Source organism: Eleutherodactylus coqui, chromosome 10 (genome assembly GCF_035609145.1).
Source record: "Eleutherodactylus coqui strain aEleCoq1 chromosome 10, aEleCoq1.hap1, whole genome shotgun sequence".
NCBI classification, from domain to species: domain Eukaryota; kingdom Metazoa; phylum Chordata; class Amphibia; order Anura; family Eleutherodactylidae; genus Eleutherodactylus; species Eleutherodactylus coqui.
In genome coordinates this window covers 1,005,358-1,028,712 of record NC_089846.1, presented here as the reverse complement: position 1 = coordinate 1,028,712, position 23,355 = coordinate 1,005,358, and the positions used below count along the sequence as shown (strand labels likewise).

The window sequence follows — 23,355 nt, the reverse complement described above, 5'->3', positions numbered from 1 at the left end:
GGCGTTCCTCTGGAACGCACGTGGCGATCTGGGCAATCCTCTGGAATGCACGTGGCGATCTGGGCAATCCTCTGGAATGCACGTGGCGATCTGGGCGATCCTCTGAAACGCACGTGGCGATCTGTACGATCCTCTGAAACACACGTGGCGATCTGGGCGATCCTCTGGAACGCATTTGGCGATCTGGGCGAACCTCTGGAACGCACTTGGCGATCTGGGCGATCCTCTGGAACGCACTTGGCGATCTGGGCGATCCTCTGGAACGCACTTGGCGATCTGGGCGATCCTCTGGAACGCACTTGGCGATCTGGGCGATCCTCTGGAACGCACTTGGCGATTTGGGCGATCCTCTGGAACGCACATGGCGATCTGGGTGATTCTCTGGAACGCACATGGCGATCTGGGCGATCCTCTGGAACGCACGTGGCGATCTGGGCGATCCTCTGTAACGCACGTAGCGATCTGGGCGATCCTCTGGAACGCACATGGCGATCTGGGCGATCCTCTGAAATGCACGTGGCGATCTGTACGATCCTCTGAAACGCACGTGGCGATCTGGGCGATCCTCTGAAACGCATTTGGCGATCTGGGCGATCCTCTGGAACGCATTTGGCGATCTGGGCGATCCTCTGGAACGCACTTGGTGATCTGGGCGATCCTCTGGAACGCACATGGCGATCTGGGCGATTCTCTGGAACGCACATGGCGATCTGGGCGATCCTCTGGAACGCACGTGGCGATCTGGGCGATCCTCTGGAACGCACGTGGCCATCTGGGCGATGGTCTGGAACGCACATGGCGATCTGGGCGATCCTCTGAAACGCACGTGGCGATCTGTGCGATCCTCTGAAACGCACATGGCGATCTGGGCGATCCTCTGGAACGCATTTGGCGATCTGGGCGATCCTCTGGAACGCACTTGGCGATCTGGGCGATCTTCTGGAACGCACTTGGCGATCTGGGCGATCCTCTGGAACGCACGTGGCGATCTGAGCGATCCTCTGGAACGCACGTGGCGATCTGGGTGAGCCTCTGGAACGCACGTGGCGATCTGGGCGATCCTCTGGAACGCACGTGGCCATCTGGGCGATGGTCTGGAACGCACATGGCGATCTGGGCGATCCTCTGGAACGCAGGTGGCGATCTGGGCGATCCTCTAAAACGCACGTGGCGATCTGGGCGATCCTCTGGAACGCACGTGGCGATCTGGTTGCAGTTCAGCCAGTCATCATCCATAATAAAGGGGTATCTCGACCATTCAGTGTGATAGTGCTATCCTTCATACGGCGATGACATGGAGTGTTACAATGTGGGGTCTCGTCCCTACATTGAGGTACAGGAAACATCTCGCTGTCCATTTGTGTAGCCCTAGAGGCGGCAGCCATCACTAGGGTCAGGATATCCTCGCTCCAGGACATCAGTGTCAATCTTTCATCCACTCCGTCACTATTCGTAATTCATTTCACCGAAGGCACTGCCTCCACGGGAGCGAATCTACTGTGGGGCGCGGAGGGTGACTGCTATATTCCAGTAGGTTATTGCGATCTGTTGGATTTACAAATAAATCCGTCCCAAATCTATCACCTAGAGACAGATCCTGGTCGCCGACTGCGCTGGATGTCGTCATGGCGATTACAGCTCTCTAGTGTAATTGTTCGTATAGGACATGCTGGATGGGACGGGGTATACTTCTGATGACAATAGTAAATGAGCGGTGCTGCACTCATGTGGACTGAAGCCCCACGGACATGTAGAGTCCATCTTTATACGTATTAGTCTCTATGGTGCCTAAAACATTCTGATCACCATAGACACGATTGGTCTCATAATCCATAGGGGATTGATGATAGAGGCCACTCTCATAAACCATTCTTCACAGCATAGTGATATACACGGCTGGATGCGGATTGCCCTATTCCAAGATGGCGTTTATGTAACCTTGAGCACTACTGAGCATGTGCTAAGAGTCTGCCCTGCTCCAGGATGGAGCTGACTTCATCTTCAGCACTACTGAGCATGTGCTAAGAGTCTGCCCTGCTCCAAGATGGAGCTGACTTCATCTTCGGCACTACTGAGCATGTGCTAAGAGTCTGCCCTGCTCCAAGATGGAGCTGACTTCATCTTCAGCACTACTGAGCATGTGCTAAGTGTCTGCCCTGCTCCAGGATGGAGCATTAACAAGCATGCACTGAGAGGTATGTGACGCTTCCTGTAGTCCGTGACGTCCCTCGCATGCGCACTAAATCTCCTTGTTTTGCGCATGCGCCTTGAGTACCAATGGAGTGGTCGCGATGTTGTGACATATACCAAGGAGCGTCGGAGTCGGACACATGCGCGGTGCAGACATCTGGACGCCGGACCACTGCCCATGGGGTGAGATCGCCATGATGACATCACTATAGGGGGGTAACTATGTGATGACTGATGAGGATCATCTCTGCGCCTCACTGTGATTGGAGCTCGTGGGGATTTCATTCTGGCACTCGGGGATGTGTTTTATACTTGGAAAAGACCCCGAAAAGGGTGGAAACGTTGTGCATGGTCTGGAGGAATAATAACCTACTTTTAATCGCACCACGGATGCCGCATCGCGTCTATTTACATTGATCTGCAGCGGAGGTCCCTTTCTGGGCCCGGACCTATGGTGGCCGTGCACCTACCTGTCCGGCTACATTTAGCCTTGAAATTGTGCTGTTGGCAGCTACAGAATGTGAAGCCCGTCTGACCGGTAGAACAGCGTCCAGGAGGTCACCATGGGATACCACCGGAGAAGTAAGCGGGGGGCACCGCCTAGGCCTTATGTCCGCACATGGGTAAGACCCGACCTTACATTGTAACACTCCATGTCATCGCCGTATGAAGAATAGCACTATCACTCTGATTGGTCGAGATACCCCTTTTATTATGGATGATGACTGGCTCAACCGCAACCAGATCGCCACGTGCGTTCCAGAGGATCGCCCAGATCGCCACGTGCATTCCAGAGGATCACCCAGATCGCCATGTGCGTTCCAGAGGATCACCCAGATCGCCCCGAGCTCAGACTGCGGCTGCGGAGAACGACCCCGAGCTCAGACTGCGGCCCCGGAGAATAACCCTGAGCTCAGACTGCGGAGGATCACCCAGATCACCACGTGCGTTCCAGAGGATCGCCCAGATCGCCACGTGCGTTCCAGAGGATCGCCCAGATCGCCACGTGCGTTCCAGAGGATCGCCCAGATCGCCACGTGCGTTCCAGAGGATCGCCCAGATCGCCACGTGCATTCCAGAGGATCGCCCAGATCGCCACGTGCATTCCAGAGGATCGCCCAGATCGCCACGTGCGTTCCAGAGGATCGCCCAGATCGCCACGTGCATTCCAGAGGATCACCCAGATCGCCCCGTGCGTTCCAGACCATCGCCTAGATCCCCATGTGTGTTCTGCAGGATCGCCCAGATCACCACGTGTGTTCCACAGGATCGCCAAGATCACCATGTGTGTTCTGCAGGATCGCCCAGATCACCACGTGTGTTCCGCAGGATCGCCCAGATCACCACGTGTGTTCCGCAGGATCGCCCAGATCACCACGTGTGTTCCGCAGGATCGCCCAGATCACCACGTGTGTTCCACAGGATCGCCCAGATCGCCAAGTGCGTTCCAGAGGATCGCCCAGATCGCCATGTGTGTTCCACAGGATTGCCCAGATCGCCACGTGTGGTCCACAGGATCGCCCAGATCACCACGTGTGTTCCAGACCATCGCCCAGATCACCACGTGTGGTCCAGAGGATCTGGACAGAGACAAAGGATTTCAGGAAACCCAAAAGCCTATTTTTACAACATGCCACAAAGGTAAGACCGCTTTCACACGGCCATGAAATTCGCACATGAATATGAACCCCAAGCTTTTGAAAAAATCGTGACACGTCCCATCCTTTCACATTCCTCGGGACGCTTCGCCCATTGTGGAACAGGAAGACGCATCACACGGCGTGGGAGGTGCAGGCGATGTGAGGGTCCCAGGAAACATTAGTGCAGTGGCCCAGCACCCCATCCTGGTCCCTCCATAAAGGTCATACATGTTTGTACTATGTACATGCACTGTGCAAAACTTGTCCTGTCATATCCAGTGTGTGTGTTGCACAGCTGCGGCACTTGAGAGGTTAACAGTAATAAAATCATTGCCTGCCTGTAGATGTATCAGTCTGCCTTGTCATGTGGTGTGACTGAGGTTATAAATGTGAGTGCTTGAGGGCTGGAAGAGGTCTTGTCTACCTGAGAGAGTGCTGACACAGAGCCACATAGAAGCACCTTCAGCTTCCATGTAGGTGAAGATGGAGGAAGAGGAGCGACATCCCGTAGCGACTGCAGTCTGGATGTGAGTGGAGTGAGTCCCAAAACACGTAAGAGAGAGAGTGCCCATAAGTAATTCTGTATAGAGAGATTCATTGTAAAGGTACTAAGTCTAAACCACAAGTTGTTCCTGCGCAGCCGTCCAAAGTTAGGATCACCGCATAGAGGTACGCTGCCAGTCACACCCTCGGGTCTCCCATGCAGGGGGGACAGAGCTAATCCTTTAGGTAAATAAATGTCTGCAGAGTATCTGCGGAGTGACCCCTGTCCCCCTTCCTCCTCTGGAGTGCTCCCAGTCCAGGAGCGGGGCCGTACAGATTACGTGGACTGTAGGACCGTTCATCCTGTCTATCCTCCCTGCCTCTGAGCTCTCTTCTGTTTTCTCTGTGAATAATTGTTTGCCAAAGTTATTTCAAAATAAGTTATACCGGGCCCTAACCGTTCCTGGGGACCCAAGGTACTGTGATTATTCTCCACCATGTAGCATACCAGTGTGTGGGAACGGTGGCGTCACGAATGATCAGTACTACTACTCCCCCATCATCCCATGTATTGGCATTTCCTTTCATCATGGGGGTGTCCCTGGGGGCCTGCAGTCCTGCTCTGGCCTCGGCTGCGTGTCATCCCTCAGGGACCAGAGTCTGGTCAGCTCCTCACATTAGCCGGGTGTCCGCGGTTGCCCCTCTGGGGTGTAGCACTTGCCGAAGTGTTTACAGAAAGTCGCGGCCCAATATCGCGCTTGGCCGTTTGTAGGAAACGTAAGAAGGCAGAAGTGTCCTCTAGGAGGTCGAATCCAAACCACTATGGCGGCACTCAGATGAGCGTACGACACGCACGGGTTTATATGTGCGGAAGGCTTGTACAGACGAGCAAACACGCACATCTGCCTGCGAGGTATGCGCTAAATCCCCGCGAACTCCGGCACCGCATTAGGCTAACTAACCAGGGCGACATGATTCCACCGGCCGTGTGACTGAGCGGCGCATGCAGAAATACACTCAGCTTTTGCGCAGGCATGGACACAAAATACTCATTCACTGCACAGAAAAATTGCGCAGGAGCGAGCGTATTGCGTCCTGCGCTCTGTATTCTCCGCGTGCTGTCCGCATGTTTCACGCACGGACCCATTATTGCCTGTGAGTGCAGTAAGTCCTATTGTCACAGACGGAAGAGGTCACGCAATGTCGGCTGTCCCGGGATGGGTGGCCGTGTCACTCGCCGGCACCCATCTGTATTACGGCCCCCTTAATGCCCCCGTTATACGACCGAGTTTCCCGACCTGAAATCAGAGCATTGTAGGAATTTATGATGCTTGGCGCTCAAGTCAGCAAACCGGCGATCGGCCAGGATCCTCGCACGCCGCGACTACCGCTACCAAGGAGAGACTCTTACCGTTAAAGTTAACTCTGCGGATGTATTGTAAGAGCAGCCGTCCGTCCACGGGGTCCATCCGGTCGCAGACCCCCAGACTGCCAGCGCAGAGCTCCATGTGCATGCTGTGGAGGGCGTGGGCCATGGCGTACACCGCGTCGATCACAAACTGGACTTTGCCCTCCTGTTCGTAGATGGAGTCTCTGGAGATCCTTTCTTCTCCTGCAGTGGAAAGAATAAGTTAGGTCAGTGCTCCAAAGATGACCCCCACTTCTAGACCCCCCCGATGATCGTGCCCCGCCCGGCTACCATGGGTGACAAGGACGCCAGGACGACAGTGCCACCCTGCAGAGTGCTAGGAGTGGGGCACTATGGGGTCCCTCTGCTCCTCTCCGGGGGCGTCTCTCCTCGCCTCATAATCGTGACGCCATCCTTCCTGAAAAGACTAATGGGGTCTTCAGGGTCCTGAGAGGCGACCACGAGGGCAGCAGCGCCCCACGGACCCAGCGCTCTACCCTCACACTCGTACAATTAGGATTTCTTTCTATGAAGTCTTTGCTTCATTTCTCCTCATTAGATGTGCCGATTCCGTCTCAAGCAGCTTCGTTAATTAGATTGCCAGGTGGTTAAAGGGAATGTTACTTAAAGGGAATGTCCCACATTATTCAGCAAGTCTCACTTCTCATGCAGGATGCGGAGAAAGACAGACCTTTGTGAAGAGGAGAAACCCGAGAACATCCGATGCCGAAGGAGACGGCTACATGAGTGATTCACAGCGCCGCCGGCCATCTGATAGAGGCTTATTAAAGGGCTTGGGAGGCTTCAAGTTACACATTATTAAATGCTGGACATGACTTAACATAAAAAAGAGAGCATACTGACCCGTCCCCGGGGGCCCAACTGAGCAGCTCCCACCACCTCATCCCCCACCACATACTGACCCGTCCCCCGGGGGCCCAACTGAGTAGCTCTCACCACCTCATCCCCCACCACATACTGACCCGTCCCTCGGGGGCCCAACTGAGCAGCTCCCACCCCCTCATCCCCCACCACATACTGACCCGTCCCCCGGGGGCCCAACTGAGCAGCTCCCACCACCTCATCCCCCACCACATACTGACCCATCCCCCGGGGGCCCAACTGAGCAGCTCCCACCGCCTCATCCCCCACCACATACTGACCCGTCCCCCGGGGGCCCAACTGAGCAGCTCCCACCGCCTCATCCCCCACCACATACTGACCCGTCCCCCGGGGGCCCAACTGAGCAGCTCCCACCACCTCATCCCCCACCACATACTGACCCGTCCCCCGGGGGCCCAACTGAGCAGCTCCCACCGCCTCATCCCCCACTGCATACTGACCCGTCCCCCGGGGGCCCAACTGAGTAGCTCCCACCACCTCATCCCCCACCACATACTGACCCGTCCCCCAGGGGCCCAACTGAGCAGCTCCCACCACCTCATCCCCCACCACATACTGACCCATCCCCCGGGGGCCCAACTGAGCAGCTGCCACCGCCTCATCCTCCACCACATACTGACCCGTCTTTGTCCCCCGGGGGTCCAACTGAGCAGCTCTCACCACCTCGTCCCCCGGGGGCCCAGCTGAGCAGCTCCCACCACCGGTGGAGCATAACCCGTAAGTCGTGTATGTTGTGAACAATGAGCAGCTTCTGAAGCACTGCCTGACCAGACGACGCACGGCCTGGGGGGGTGATAGAGCAAGAGGACAGGACTAACAACTGGCAGTGGAGGTGGCGCAACACTGCAGGTTACAGCAGGTAAGAAGGGTGTCTGTGAGACCGGCACAGAAATAGAACATGCCGAACACGCGGACAAATCCCCGCCGTCTGCCTAGGATTGCGTTATCTAATCCAGCCGTGTGCAGGCGGCCGGAGGATCAGAGGAGAGGACATTGTCCGTACGATGAGTGACCTATCATGGACTTACCAATCAGTGGCCCCAAAAGGGTTAATAAGCCTGTTTGCCTGGAAAGATGAGAAATATGTTGGGACAAAAACAAGCCGAATGCCATAGGGGGGAGACCGGAGTAATGGGGTCCGATTAACAGGGATGAGGCTGGGCAGACAATGAGGGAGGGGGTGGGGTGCATTATTCCAGTAACGAGCGGGGGAGGGGGTAAATTGTCATAGGCCTGCATGGGGAGCAGGAGCTGGGGAGAGGCAGAGGAGGAAGAGAGGAGGGGGAGGGGGAGGAGGGGGGGGAGGGAGAGGGAGAGGAGAAGGAGGGAGAGGAAGAGGAGGAGGGGGCAGAAGAGGAGATGGGGGAGGGGGAGGAGGAGGAGAGGTGGTGGAGATGGGGGGAGATTACTATAGGGGTAGTTTACCTGTGTAGTGGGGTCAGCCAGGGCAGGAGAGAGTGAGGGTATATATGCTGGGGGAGGGGTCCCTGCATTCTAATTGGTCCTGGATCTAAGGGGGCGAGGAGATAAGGAATTGAATAAAAGAGGGGAAAAAGGCTGATGTGGAGAAAGTGTGGAGCGTGAACCGGAGGAAACACAGACCTGGAATGGGTGCGAGATCCGGACCGGAGGGCAGGGAACTCTGGAAGGTGGAATGGCATAAGACGGGGACATTGGGCGAAGGGCGAGCGCTTGTCCTGCTGGGCCTGTGCTTGTTCGGGGTTTGGGGATGTTTCTCCGGTTTGGTTTTTCCCCTTCCCCGTTGCGTTGAGCACATCCTCCCGTCTGACCCTCCGTTTTCCGCTCCTTCTCGCTGTGATGCTCAGTTCTGTACGGTCCCATATGTTCCGGTAGCTTCTATATACTCCGCTGTCATGTGGTTTGATGCCCCCATCATCTATTCTGGATACCCCAGTGCACTGAGGCGTTGTATGACTGTATATATATATATCGCTACTTCTAACCCGCAGGAGCTTGGATAGCTGATACATATGATATGTTTCGTCCCCCTCCCCCTCTGCTCCTAATATGTACCTTATAGCCTGCATATGTTACCCCCCCCCGCCGCCCGGATGAAGGCTTCTCCCCGAAACGCGTTTTCATAAGCCGATCACGTACTGTATTACATAACAGGAGAGGTTTTCGGCCCCTTTGGTCGGCCCACCTGCTGTACCCGGGAGGGCTGCGCCGCCTTTGCTGCTAGTTTTTAGTCCTATTCTCTTTCCTGACTTTTAGCGGCAGCAGGTCCAGCTCAGCCGGCCCCCGGGGGCCGAAGGCGGGTGAGTGCGCTCTCTTTTTTCATGTTAAGTCATTCCCAGCCTTTAAGGAAAACTTCTGCCCAACAAATGAATCTTATTAATAGGGCAGCCAACAAAATGGCGCTGACGAGCAGCAAGCAGGTAAGTGCCGGTGCAGAGGGTCACCAACCTCTCGATGCAGGACCCTCCAGAGGCCGACCCCCTGACCAAAGCTCACCGAGGGCTCAGAAATGCGTGAAGACTCCTTCTCATGTGATGAACGCCGCGCTGCACTGGAGGGTCCCGATGGACGGTCAGGAGGCGGTGGAGCGATGGGAAGGGAGGCAGAAGGTCCCTTAAGCACCCCTGCGGGTGTCAAGCTGAACCATATGGAGTTCCCAACGGAACATTTTCTGACGCGGATTAAATAAGATCCCTACATGCAGAAAATGCGCCGTCACATGCGGGAAGCGCTCCTCGGCTGCTGTGCGCCTACATGGAGATGCCGTCATGGCCACCCTCAGCCTCAGCTACATGAGATTGGGGGTCAGCTCTGGGGGCCACACGGGGCTCCTCCCATGACGGGCACGGAGAGCGCTCACACACCGATACGGATCTTCACCGGAGACCAAATTGTCTGCGCGGCAAATAGCAGATTGCTGCAGGAAACGCATTCCAAGCCGAAGCGGAAGAGATATCCGTAAAGCCGTGATAAAAGAAAGGGGGCTCCTCGCACCGTCCGCTTTGGGAAAACACACAAAATGGCGCGTGCGGAATAACGTGGAGCGCGGCGCCATCCAGGGATTATCCTACAGCATGAAGGACAGGAAAACCAGCAGAACCCCCGAGCGTCCTCCAGTCTCTGAGGGTTCGCTCACACAAGTGATCGCTGCTCGCCCCTCTGGTGCGCCATTCTTCTACAAACATTGCCCATTATATCCTAGGGGAGCAGTACAAACACATTGCATGCGAGTGTAACACGGACTCAACCCCTTAAGGACCAAGCACGGGGAATATACGGTGTGTGGTCCGGGGCTGTAATCCTAGCTGATAGCAGAAGTACGGCGTGGCATTAAAGCTCCTGATTGCAGGCGCAGGTCGGGTCCTCGGCTGTTAGTCACAGCTGAAGACCCAGAGGAGAAGGGAGAAGCAGATTATAGCTGCTTCTACCTTCTCCGGGTACATAGCGTTCAAAGAGCGCCATGTACTAAAGAGTGGAAGGGTTGGTTCCACTGTGCGACCCAATGATCATGTGACCCCTAGGAGCCCCCCGGTCCTAGCAGACTGATGTCACTGCGGGGGGATGTTCTCCTATGGACGGAAGGCAAAAACTGATTGAGCGCCGCCGCCAACAAGACAGCTGCCGTACGCGCCCTGTAATCCCAGACTGTCCAGAACAAAATGAGGAGCCCGCTCCTGTATTTTGTTTTAGCCTAAATATACTCATTTTAAAAATAACCGTAATTGTTCACATTTTTTTGGGGATATTTACCCTAAAAAAAAAAGCTGTGAAAAAAGATCTCTCCCTCTACGTCACGGGAAAAAAACAACTAAAAAAGAAAACGGGCAGCAAAGCCACCAGATGGGTAAAAACCCCCAAACGTGTCTGGTCCCTTCGGGGTTAATGAAGATTACCGCGGCAACCGAAGAGCAGAGAAAAAGCGCAAAAAAAGCATACGTTTCTCACACGCATGAAAATCACCAGGAGGCGGTCATTTCTTCACCGAGTCAATCGCCCCGGCGCCTGAATACGAAATAACGTCCTGCGATGGTTATTTACAGAGAATGGCGCGGGCTCGGGGGTTGGCGTGTTAACCCATTGTTTCCATTATTTACATCGCTGTCTTTCCTCTCGGCCGCGCTGCGAGACGGGAACACTGAGGCTTGTTCCAGTATTCAGTCGCCGTTATTTGCTATGGAATAGTTGCACCTCGCATGGAGGTCTCCCGTGCGCCAACGTCATGCCAGCACGGCGCCATTTGTAATTCTTTCCTATTGAAACAATTTTTATGCGTATGAAAATGACAAGTTCTGCCTGACGATTTTCTCGTAAAAACGCATCGGCGGCGGCCGCCATCTCTCACCGATCCACAGAATAGGCGGGAGGTGTGTGACCAACGCAGGACCCTACAGTCGCCGTAGCATGGAGCGCTGTATTCGCCATAGACGCTAAAGGGCTTGCACCTAGATTGACCTGCGCCCCTCAGTCTGATCAGTGGGGTCTCACTGCTAATGTCCCCCTCTTCTCTGCTCCATTGCTGGAGACGGCCGAGTGCTTGCATGTTCCTCAGCCCCATTAGAATGGATGGAGCAGCACACCGTTCGATCTCCACATCCCTGCAGGGGGGAAGCACAGGACCCCTGCTCATACAGTAGGATCTCCGAGGTGCGCCCCCTAATCAGACTTTTATCGCCTGTCCTATGGATAGGTGATAAAAGTCAATTTTGGTACAACCCCTTTAAGTGGGGCGGTAGTGCGTGTGCCTGACCATCAGTCCTACAGAATAGAAGGCCCATGGGGGTCCCGCGGTCATACATTTATCACCCCCCCAGCAGATATACCCGTGCACTTTCGCCTGGCCTCTTCTTGTTGGGCTGCGGTTCGAGTCAATTTGCACTTAAAGTCATCCTCCCAAAATTCTGCGAACCATATATTGCGCCGGTTGTTCTCCAGCGTCCGGCTCATAAAATACTGGTCAAACCCTAAAAAGAGAAAGCAGAGGGGTGTCAGGAGCAGATCACCCGCGGGGGGCGCCTTCTAGTCGCCACTCACCATCAATGGAGGCTCTTTTTGGCAGAATAGTCACCGCGCCTTCAGCGACTTCTTCCAGACCCAAAATAGGAGACGTCTTGGATCCCCAACTGTCTGAACCCACCCACAAGAAGTGACCCGTGTGATTGGCTCGGTGGGCTGCTTCTAACACGCGCCTGCAAGAAGAAAAGAAAGGGTTAAATACTTCAGAACAGAGAGGAACCCCCAACAGTCATTGTAGCTGGATTATGGATGTCGCCGATCTTCGCTGCACGAGAGCAAAGTGTTTGGGGACTCAGTTATAAATGTTGAGGGTCGCCGTCCACGGCTCGGTCTACCACGTGTTAGGGACATGGCAGCAGTCAATTAGTGCATATTACATGTCGGTATATTACACCACTTGGCATAGTCTATGTTACTGTGGGGCCCCCAGTATATTGGGTGTATCCTGCGGTAATATCTGGTATCTCTGCTATACTCTACAGATTGCATCTACTACACAGAGAGACTCCAGCCGCTGAGCTGTAGACCACTACGTATACACTGTGTATAGCTGCAGGTAGCAGAGCTGAGTGTGTGTAACAGTGGGGAGCAGAGCAGTTTGGTCGTTTCTGGTACCCAGATTCCAGCGGTGGCCTTCCTCGACTCAATTGCCACCGTGAATTTTCTCCGCCATCGGCTCAAGAAAGCGCTGTTGTCACAACAGTCGGGGAGCAGCCTTCCCGATTCCATCCAGTTTATCACCGAGCCCTTGGAGCTTAAAGTTGGCATTCTGCACTCCAAGACTGTATCTCTGTTAGTGCTTCCTGTGGCAACCAGTGACTTACTCTTAGCTCTGCCCTGGCTCCGTGATCACAATCCAGCTTTGAACTGGAGCACTGGCGAGATGACTAGTTGGGGTACTCCATGCCATGCTAGGTGTTTGCACCCGGTTTGTCCCTTCCCTCCAGAGTCCACAGCTTCCAAACTTTGGGGTTACCTGAGGGTTATCAGGGATTTAAGGACGTTTTGATAAGTCTGCTCTGTCCACATATTGCCATGGATTTCGTCACAGATCTACCCACATCCGATGGGTGTACCGTCATATGGGTAGTTGCAAATCGATTTTCTAAAATGGCCCATTTTGTGCCTCTGCCCGGACTGCCGACTGCCAGTCAATTGGCCAATAAAGTTATTGAGCATATTTGTCGCCTTCATGGCTTCCCTCAGCACATTCTATCAGATAGGGGGGTGCAGTTCACCTCCAAATTCTGGAGATCTTTTTGTAAATTATTGAATATCTCTTTAGATTTCTCCTATCATCCACAGTCCAATGGGCAGATGGAACATATTAACCCAATTCTGACTACGTACCTTCACCAGTTTATCAATGCCCATCATGAATATGGAGTCGGTCTTTTACCGTGTGCAGAGTTCTCATACAATCCGCACGTGGGTGACTCCACCAAAACTTCCCTTTTTTGTATTGTGTATGGCCAACAACCTGGGATTCCCTTGCTGATCTCCACCACTGCTGAGGTACCCGCGGCATTTGCATCAGGGGAGGGTTTCACCAGGATATGGCGGGAGACGAAGGCAAATTTTGAAAGTTCAGTAGCTACTATGAAGAGGTTTGCTCATCGCAAACGCAGGGGACCTCCGTGATTTTTTACCTGGGGCTAAGGTTTGGCTGTCCTCCAAACAGATCAGGTTGAGGGTACCATGCTTAAAGTTTGCTCCATGATTTTTGGGCCCTTTTGAAGTTCTACAGAGAATTAATTTGGTCTCTTAGAAACTTAGACTCCCTCCCTACTCTTTTCATATATGCCTGCTTAAACCTTTAATACTTAGTAGGTTTTCCAAGAAACCCAAACCAGTGACTGCCCAGTTTCATTCTTAAGACACCTTTGAGGTAAAATATATTCTGCATGCCAAGAGGGTAAGGAATAAAACCTATTTTTCAGTGGATTGAAAGGGTTTGGGGCCTGAGGAGCGGTCGTGGGAGCCCTCCGAGAACATCAACGCCCCCCCACCCCACACTTATTTTGCTCCAGCATCTTCAGTCAACACTGACTCCTCCATCCAGCTGGAGGCTGTTTGCCAATCACTCCACTATAAAGCTCCCTCAGACCTAGTCATCAGTGCTGCAGTGTTGTTGTACTGGTATGACAGCTTGTGGCTGCTGCTCCTGCAGTGATCTCTGTTGCTACTGATCTCCAGTCTCCTGTAGTTATTTGCTACTTGTGTTTCTTCCAGGTTCTCTGTTATCTACTCTCACACTTGGCCTCTGTTCCTACTTGGTATGACCTGTTCTGGTGTTGGGGTCATGACAGGGTTAGTCAGCGCCCAAGTTCCAGCTCAGGGCCATCCTTGTCGGGATGATTACCCTGCTCTCTATTAGGCAGGGATTTCCCTATTCCTCACCAGTGCAGGGCTAGCTCAGTCCTAGATTCCACCTCGCACCAAGCTACATGCTGAGTATCTGGTCTCTGGGTCGGCTGTCTGTGCCACCGGGTGGTTTTCTTGCCCAGAGGAACGACCCAGTGGTTCCACACCCGATACGTAACACTTTGTAGTAGGTCGGAGATATCTAATGCCTTTAGTAGTCCAAAATTTAGTTTGAATGTTTGGGATAAAGAATTGCAGAGTATCCAGAGGGATATATTTGAGTGGGCGACAGGATGGTTGATCTGTTTCATGGCACAGTTTCTGCCAAGCCATTAGGGATGCTCTCATAGGGGGCGAGATGTGTGGAATCCTCAGAAGCACCTTCAGGGAGGTGGATTCTGTTGATAAGGTGCTTGCGACTATGTTTCCATCACTTGTTGATGTTTCAGACATTGTGTTGGTCATCGGTGACCTTGTGGCTTACACCTTGCTTTATCTGCATCCATTGGGGTCCCTATTCCATTTGAGGACCTCCCTGTTTATTTTTGTCTTTTTTGTGTTGGCTTTTCTGTTTCCATGGTCTCAGCCGACTTGGTTCATCTGCCTGTAACAATGATGCCAACATTGGATTCCATTTGTGTAATGGGGAGCTTTAGGATCTTTATGTTCTGCCGTATTTCTTTGTGAGGAGGCATTCTCTTGGGGTCCTCGCGGCAGAGCGGCAGTGCCTCTATTCTTGGTGCCCTCTCCCCTTTTTCTTCATCTGTGGTATATTTGTTACATGCAGCACTTGGTGTTTCCTTACAGGATATTATTGCTCATTATGTATTTGGTTTCCTAAGTTATTGTATTGGTCTTCTTCCAAAATATCGTCCCCCCGGTTGGTCCACATGCTTGTTTATGCCATATCCTTTCATCATGTGACGGCTTCTGTACATTGGGTCCCCCTTCTTGCCTTCTAGCCACCACTTCGCCTGCTTAGCGCTTGTGCTCTTGCCTTTTTTCTTGATATGATTTCAGTGGTTTTGCTTTCACTGCTGGGATCTCTTCGATGTGACAACTCCGGCCGGGAACAGATAGGACCTGCGCTGTAGTGAATACCCGGTGCGGGGAGGATCGGGCCGCCGCTGTCTTCTCACCTATTTTTTTCATACTCCTGCCCTCTGCGGGTGAGGCTGAAGAAACCTCCCTCATTCAGGCGCAGTTACACTCCATACAGTCGAGCGTAGTTGTGGCCACGGCAATGTGTTTTCACTAAAGATGAGCGAGCGTACTCGGTAAGGACAGATACTCGAGCAAGTATCGTCCTTACCGAGTACCTGCCTGCTCGCCCGCAAAGATTCGGGTGCCAGCAGGGGAGAGCGGGTGGGAATGGGGGGGTAGATCTCTCTCTCCCCCCCCACTCCCTCCTGCTAACTCTCGCAACACAGCGCTCACCCCCGCCGGCACCCGAATCTTTGCGGGCGAGCAGGCAGGTACTCAGTAAGGACAATACTCACTCGAGTGTCTGTCCTTACCGAGTACGCTTGCTCATCTCTAGTTTTCACCCTTTAGCGCCTTCTTTGCAGATGTCCTCTAACTGCCCCCTGACCTGACAGCTGTAAAGTCACTATTCCTGACCCTTCTTCATACAGCTGTAGCTCCAGGTCTATAATGACGACCGCCATGCGGCACAAATCTTAGCTCTAGAAGCAGTTGGTAGCCCCGATAGAGCTGCGGCAACGGCTATTTGAAGTAGAACAAGCTCTAGTCATCCAAAACTGTAATTGCCTTTTCCTGCAGAAATAGAACTCGTCCTAGACTGCTGGGGGGAAACGGCGGAGTGCGTCCTAGAATGCTAGGGGGTTAAAGCGGAGCTTGTCCTAAACTGCTGGGGGGGTTTACAATGAACTCGTCCTAGACTGCTGGGGGGAAACGGCGGAGTGCATCCTAGAATGCTAGGGGGTTAAAGCGGAGCTTATCCTAAACTGCTGGGGGGGTTTACAATGAACTCGCCCTAGACTGCTGGGGGGAAACGGTGGAGTGCGTCCTAGAATGCTAGGGGGTTAAAGCGGAGCTTGTCCTAAAGTGGTGGAAGGACACAGTGAAGCTCTCCCAGACTACTGAGGGGTTACAGTGGAGCTCATCCTAGACTACTGGGGGGTCTACGGCGAAGCTCATTCTAGACTGCTGGTGGATTTTCAACGGAGCTCGTCCTAAACTGCTGGGGGGTTACAGTGGAGCTCGTCCAAGACTGCAGAGGGGTTATAGCAGAAAGGGTCTTAGAATGCTGGGGGAGTTAAAGCAGAGCTAGTCCTAAACTGTTGGGGGGACACAGTGGAACTCGTCCTAGACTACTGAGGGGTTATGGTGATGTTCATCCTAGACTGCTTGGGGGTTTATGACGGAGCTTGTCCAAGACTGATTGTGGGGATTACAGAGAAGCTCATCCCAGACTGCAGGGGGGTTACAGCAGAGTACTTCCTAGAATTCTGGGGGGTTTAAAGCGGAACTCGCCTTAAACTGGTGGAGGGGTACAATGGAGCTCATCCCAGGCTACTGAGGAGTTACGGCGGTGCTCATCCTGGGATTTATGGCAGAGCTCGTCCTAGACTGCTGAAGGGTTTACAGTGGAATTCATCCTAGACTGCTAGGGGGATACGATGGAGTGCATCCTAGAATGCAGGGGGATTAAAGTGGAGCTCATCCTAAACCGGTGGAGGGACACAGTGGAGCCCATCCTAGACTAGTGACTGGGTTATGGCGAAGCTCATCCTAGACTGCTGGGGGGTTTATGGTGGAGATCGACCTACACTGCTGGGGGATTGCAGTGGTGCACATCCTACACTGCTGTGGGGTTTACATCGGAGCTTGTTTTAGACTACTAGGCTCTGTCCTAAGCCCAGTGTTGGTCAACGTTGTTATAAATGATCTGGAGGAGGGAATTGATGGGAAACTGATCAAATGTGCCGACGACACAAAGCTAGGAGGATTAGCTAACACTAGGGAAGAGAGAGTATTCAAAAAGATCTAGAAAAGCTTGTACAGTGGTCGGCGACTAACAGAATGGTATTTAGCAAGGAGAAATGCAAAGTCCTACTTCTGGGCAAGAAAAATGAAGAAAGCGCATACAGAATGGGAGGAATTGGGCTGAGCAGCAGCACATGTGAAAAAGACTTGGGTATACTAATAGATCATAGACTGAACATGAGTCAACAATGTGATGCAGCAGCCAAAAAGGCAAACCCAATTCTGGGATGTATTAAGAGAAGCATAGAGTCTAGATCACATGAGGTCATTATCCCCCTCTACTCTTCATAGTTAGACCTCATCTGGAATACTGTGTCCAGTTCTGGGCACCCCACTTTATAACAGACATAGACAAACTGGAGCAAGTTCAGAGAAGAGCTACCAAGATGGTGAGCGATCTGCAAATCATGTCCTATGAGGAACGGGTAAAGGATCTGGGAATGTTTAGCAGAAGAGAAGGCTGAGAGGAGACTTAATAGCTGTCTACAAATATCTGAAGGGCTGTCACAGTGCAGAGGGATCAGCCCTATTCTCATCTGCACAAGGAAAGACTAGAAGCAATGGGATGAAACTGAAAGGGAGGAGACACAGATTAGATATTAGACAGTGAGGGGGATCAATGAGTGGAACAGGTTACCACAGGAGGTGGGGAGTTCTCCTTCAATGGAAGTCTTCAGAGGCCAGACAGACATCTGTCTGGGATGATTTAGTGATCCTGCACTGAGCAGGGGGTTGGACCCGATGACCCTGGAGGTCTCCTCTAACTCTACCACTCTATGATTCTATAACTCCTGGGGGGTTTATGGCAGAGCTCGTGCTAGACTACTGGGAAATATGTAGCAGAGCTCATCATAGAATACTGGGGGGTTTACAGCGTCCCAGATTACTGGAGTGTTAGAGCAGAACTTGTCCTAGACTGTTGGGGGGGGGGGGGGGGGGTTACAGTGGAGCTCGTCGTAGACTGTTGGGGGGGAATAATGGAGGAACTCATCCTAGACTGCTGGGAGGTTTATGGTGGAGTTCGACCTAGACTGTTGGGGGGGTTACGGTGGAGCTCGTCCTACACTGCTGGGGGTTTAAGGCAGAGCTTATCTTAGTCTGCCGGTGGGTTTATGGATTTTTTTTCCATCCTAGACTGCTGTAGTGTTACAAAAGAACTTGTCCTAGACTGCATGGAGGTTATGGCGGAGCTCGTCCTATATTGCTTGAGGGTTACAGTGTAGTCTGTACAAGATTCCTGGATGGTTACGGCACAGCTCATCCTAGATTGCTTGGGGGGTTACAGCAGAGCTCGTCCTAGACAGCTTGGGGGGTTACAGCCATGCTCGTCCTAGACTGCTGGAGGGTTACAGTGGAGCTCGTCCTAGACTGCTGGGGGGGTTACAACCGAGCTCATCTGAGACTACTGGAGGGCTACGGCAGAGCTCATGCTAGACTGCTTGGGGGTTACAGCAGAGCTTGTCGTAGACTGCTGGCGGGTTACGGCAGAGCTCATGCTAGACTGCTTGGGGGTTACAGCGGAGCTCGTCCTAGACTGCTTGGGGGTTACGGCTGAGCTCATCCTAGACTGCTGGAGGGCTATGGCAGAGCTCGTTGTAGACTGCTGGTGGCTTACAGCCGAGCTCGTCCTAGACTGTTGAAGACTAATGACGTAGCTCGCACTAGACTGTCGCGGGGTAACGTCGGAGTTCAGCCGTGCTGCTGGGGGTTTACGGTGGAGCTCATCCTAGACTGCTGCAGATTTACGGTGGAGGTCATCCCAGGCTGCTGGGAGGCTACTGCAGAGCTCGTTCTTGACTGCCGGGGGATTTTACGGCAGAGGTTTCCTGGACTGTTTGGGAGTAACAACAGAGCTTGGCCTCCATTGCGAGGGGTTTACAGCGGAGCTCATCCTAAAAGGCTGGGGAGTTACTGCAAAGCTCATCCTAGACTGTTTGGAGGTTTACGGCGGAGCTTGTCCTTGACTGCCGGAAGGTTAACAGCAGAGCTCGCACTAGAGTGTTGGGGGGTTACAGCGGAGATCATCCTGTACTGCCAGGGTGTTTATGGCAGAGTTCGTCCTAGACTGCTGGTGAGTTTACGGTGAAGGTCGTTCTAGATTGCTGGGGGGTTAGGGCGGAGCTTGTCCTAGACTGCTGGGTTCTACAGTAGAGCTCGTCCTAGACTGCTGGGGGGTTTACGGAGCTCATCCTAGACTGCTGGGGAGTTAGGGCAGAGCTCATCCTACACTGCTGGGGGGTTTATGGCTGAGTTCATCCTAGACTGCTGGGTTCTACAGTAGAGCTCGTCCTAGACTGCTGGGGAGTTAGGGCAGAGCTCATCCTACACTGCTGGGGGGTTTATGGCTGAGTTCATCCTAGACTGCTGGGGGCTTTTGGCGGACCTTATCTTAGACTGCTGGGGGTCTACGGGGAACTTGTTTTAGACTGCCGTGGAATTAATGGCAGAGTTGGTCCTAGACTGCTCCGTTGTTATAGCAGTGGGAATCCTCCAGCTATAAAATCCTGCCCAATGTTAGGTTGGCCCGATGAAGCTGGGTGGTATAATTGCCGCCCACCGGTTGTCACCAAACTCTTCCATGCAGGGATACGACTACCGAGGATGGCTCAGATACTTACTTGATGTCATCTTCATTGGCAAAGATAATGATGCCTCTGGCATTCGGTGTCTCCAGCAGCCGTCGTATGACTTTCTCAAACTCCCCAGGACGAGGCTCCCGTGGAATCTTGATAGATTGAGCAATACAAACGCCCCCTGCAGGACAAATCCATATGCCAGGTTTAATTTGTACAGGAAAGTTCAGCTGTCTACTAGTCTAGTTAGTAGGAACTCACCGGCCTCACGGGAGATCTGGACGAAGGCTTCTACTCCACTTTCTCCATAGTTGCCTTCGGATGCCAGTGTGGACACGTAGTTCCATCCAAGGGCCTTAACAATATCCACCATGGCTTGTGCCTGGTACGAGTCTGGCGGCACCACACGAGAGAAGAAATCATAGCGGTTGTTGTCACTCAGCTCGGGGGCGGTGGAAGCATAGCTGATCTGTGGGATCTGGAAGAGAAGGAAGGACTGAAAGCTGCCACACCGAACCATCCGTTAGAGGAGTCTCCTGAGGATAAGCTGGTGACAGGGCGCCCCCTACAGCAGACTATGGAATGGACTTCTAAGGCAGAACCAGATTTAGGCCTCATGTCCACGGGGAAAATCAGATCCGCTGCAGATTCTACATGTAGACTCTGCAGCGGGTCCCTCCTGCCCTGCGGACATGAGCGCTGAAAATAGCAATTTAAAAGCATTTACCTATCCGTAGCGGGCGGCGAAGGTCAGCTGTTCCTCACGGCCGGATCTTCATTTTCGGCCGGCGGATGAATTCCTGACGCCGGCGGCACATCGCCGGCACGTCGTCGACGTGCCGCGCGCATGCGCCGGGCACATCCGCCGGGCACATCCGCCGAGCCGAAGCAAGGGAGATGCAGCCGTGAGGAAGAGCAGAGCTTCGCGGCCCGCTGCGGGTGAGTAAATGCTTTAAATTCCTATTTTAGGTCTCCCGCGGATCCGGACGGCTTCCATAGGCTTCAATAGAAGCCCGCGGGAGCCGTCCCCGCGGTAGCCCCGCATGAAAATGGAGCATGGTCCAGATTTTTTCATGCTCCATTTTTTTTTAAATCACTTTTATTGACGATCCGCGGGTATTTATGTACCCGCGGGTGGTCAATGCATCCCTATGGGGTGCGGATCCGCGCGCGGGAGATCCGCTGCGGATTTTAAATGTCATTTTGCCCGTGGACATGAGCCCTTAACGAAGGATGGGAGATCCACACGAAAATATCGATAGTCAATCGGATCGACTATCTGAGTAGACTATGGACAATCGGATCGACTATCTGAGCAGACTATGGACAATCGGATCGACTATCTGAGCAGGCTATGGACAATCGGATCGACTATCTGGGCAGACTATCAACAATCGGATCGACTATCGCTGAGCAGACTATGGACAATCGGATCGACTATCTGAGCAGACTATGGACAATCGGATCGACTATCTGAGCAGACTATGGACAATCGGATCGACTATCTGAGCAGACTATGGACAATCGGATCGACTATCTGAGCAGACTATGGACAATCGGATCGACTATCTGAGCAGACTATGGACAATCGGATCGACTATCTGAGCAGGCTATGGACAATCGGATCGACTATCTGGGCAGACTATCAACAATCGGATCGACTATCGCTGAGCAGACTATGGACAATCGGATCGACTATCTGAGCAGACTATGGACAATCGGATCGACTATCTGAGCAGACTATGGACAATCGGATCGACTATCTGAGCAGACTATGGACAATCGGATCGACTATCTGAGCAGGCTATGGACAATCGGATCGACTATCTGAGCAGACTATGGACAATGGGATCGACTATCTGAGTAGACTATGGACAATCGGATCGACTATCTGAGCAGACTATGGACAATCGGATCGACTATCTGAGCAGGCTATGGACAATCGGATCGACTATCTGGGCAGACTATCAACAATCGGATCGACTATCGCTGAGCAGACTATGGACAATCGGATCGACTATCTGAGCAGACTATGGACAATCGGATCGACTATCTGAGCAGACTATGGACAATCGGATCGACTATCTGAGCAGACTATGGACAATCGGATCGACTATCTGAGCAGGCTATGGACAATCGGATCGACTATCTGAGCAGACTATGGACAATGGGATCGACTATTGCTGAGCAGACTACCGATTATTGTAATATATCGGTGGAAAACTATCCAGATATCGACTTTGCAAAATGTACATATATAAAAATGTCTGTCTGTCCTTTAGGCATTATTACACCATTCATCCAATTGCCATGACACTCTGGGAACTTCAGTACACTCCTGCGACGGTTTCTGGCATAGTCCATCTATCCCACGATAGGTGGGGCGCGTGCGAGAATCATCAACAGTTATGTCCCCCAGACAAAGATCGTTCGATTTCCATCTGAAGCACGAAAGAAAAAGGCATTACGAGCAACGGGATGAGTGTTCAACTACAAGAGGATACATCTGCCGAACGTATCACAAGACAATTGCTGGATATTGGGAATGCTGAGGTAACATGAAAGCTGCGCTGTGATTGGTTGTTATATATTATACTGCTGAGGTAACATGAAAGCTGTGCTGTGATTGGTTGTTATATATTATACTGAGGTAACATGAAAGCTGCGCTGTGATTGGTTGTTATATATTATACTGAGGTAACATGAAAGCTGCGCTGTGATTGGTTGTTATATATTATACTGAGGTAACATGAAAGCTGCGCTGTGATTGGTTGTTATATATTATACTGCTGAGGTAACATGAAAGCTGCGCTGTGATTGGTTGTTATATATTATACTGAGGTAACATGAAAGCTGTGCTGTGATTGGATGTTATATATTATACTGAGGTAACATGAAAGCTGCGCTGTGATTGGATGTTATATATTATACTGAGGTAACATGAAAGCTGCGCTGTGATTGGTTGTTATATATTATACTGCTGAGGTAACATGAAAGCTGTGCTGTGATTGGGTGTTATATATTATACTGCTGAGGTAACATGAAAGCTGTGCTGTGATTGGGTGTTATATATTATACTGAGGTAACATGAAAGCTGCGCTGTGATTGGTTGTTATATAATATACTGAGGTAATATGAAAGCTGCGCTGTGATTGGTTGTTATATATTATACTGCTGAGGTAACATGAAAGCTGTGCTGTGATTGGTTGTTATATATTATACTGAGGTAACATGAAAGCTGCGCTGTGATTGGTTGTTATATATTATACTGCTGAGGTAACATGAAAGCTGTGCTGTGATTGGTTGTTATATATTATACTGAGGTAACATGAAAGCTGCGCTGTGATTGGTTGTTATATATTATACTGCTGAGGTAATATGAAAGCTGCGCTGTGATTGGTTGTTATATATTATACCGCTGAGGTAACATGAAAGCTGCGCTGTGATTGGTTGTTATATATTATATTGCTGAGGTAACATGAAAGCTGCGCTGTGATTGGTTGTTATATATTATACTGCTGAGGTAACATGAAAGCTGCGCTGTGATTGGATGTTATATATTATACTGAGGTAACATGAAAGCTGCGCTGTGATTGGTTGTTATATATTATACTGAGGTAACATGAAAGCTGCGCTGTGATTGGTTGTTATATATTATACCGCTGAGGTAACATGAAAGCTGCGCTGTGATTGGTTGTTATATATTATACTAATGAGGTAACATGAAAGCTGCGCTGTGATTGGTTGTTATATATTATACTGAGCTAACATGAAAGCTGTGCTGTGATTGGTT

General features: G+C 51.9%; 1 protein-coding gene across 1 annotated transcript in view; it reads right to left on the bottom strand.

Annotated features, from left to right (window-relative positions):
* LOC136579656 (metabotropic glutamate receptor 6-like) overlaps nt 1-23,355 on the bottom strand; it is a 90,357-nt gene that overhangs the window by 10,191 nt on the left and 56,811 nt on the right. Inside the window, exons 2-6 of the mRNA XM_066579700.1 lie at nt 19,824-20,040; nt 19,608-19,743; nt 11,635-11,789; nt 11,424-11,564; nt 5,725-5,925 (exon numbers count right to left, since the gene is read on the bottom strand). Of these exons, the coding sequence (XP_066435797.1) occupies nt 5,725-5,925; nt 11,424-11,564; nt 11,635-11,789; nt 19,608-19,743; nt 19,824-20,040 (850 nt within the window). The remainder of the gene's footprint in view (nt 1-5,724; nt 5,926-11,423; nt 11,565-11,634; nt 11,790-19,607; nt 19,744-19,823; nt 20,041-23,355) is intronic.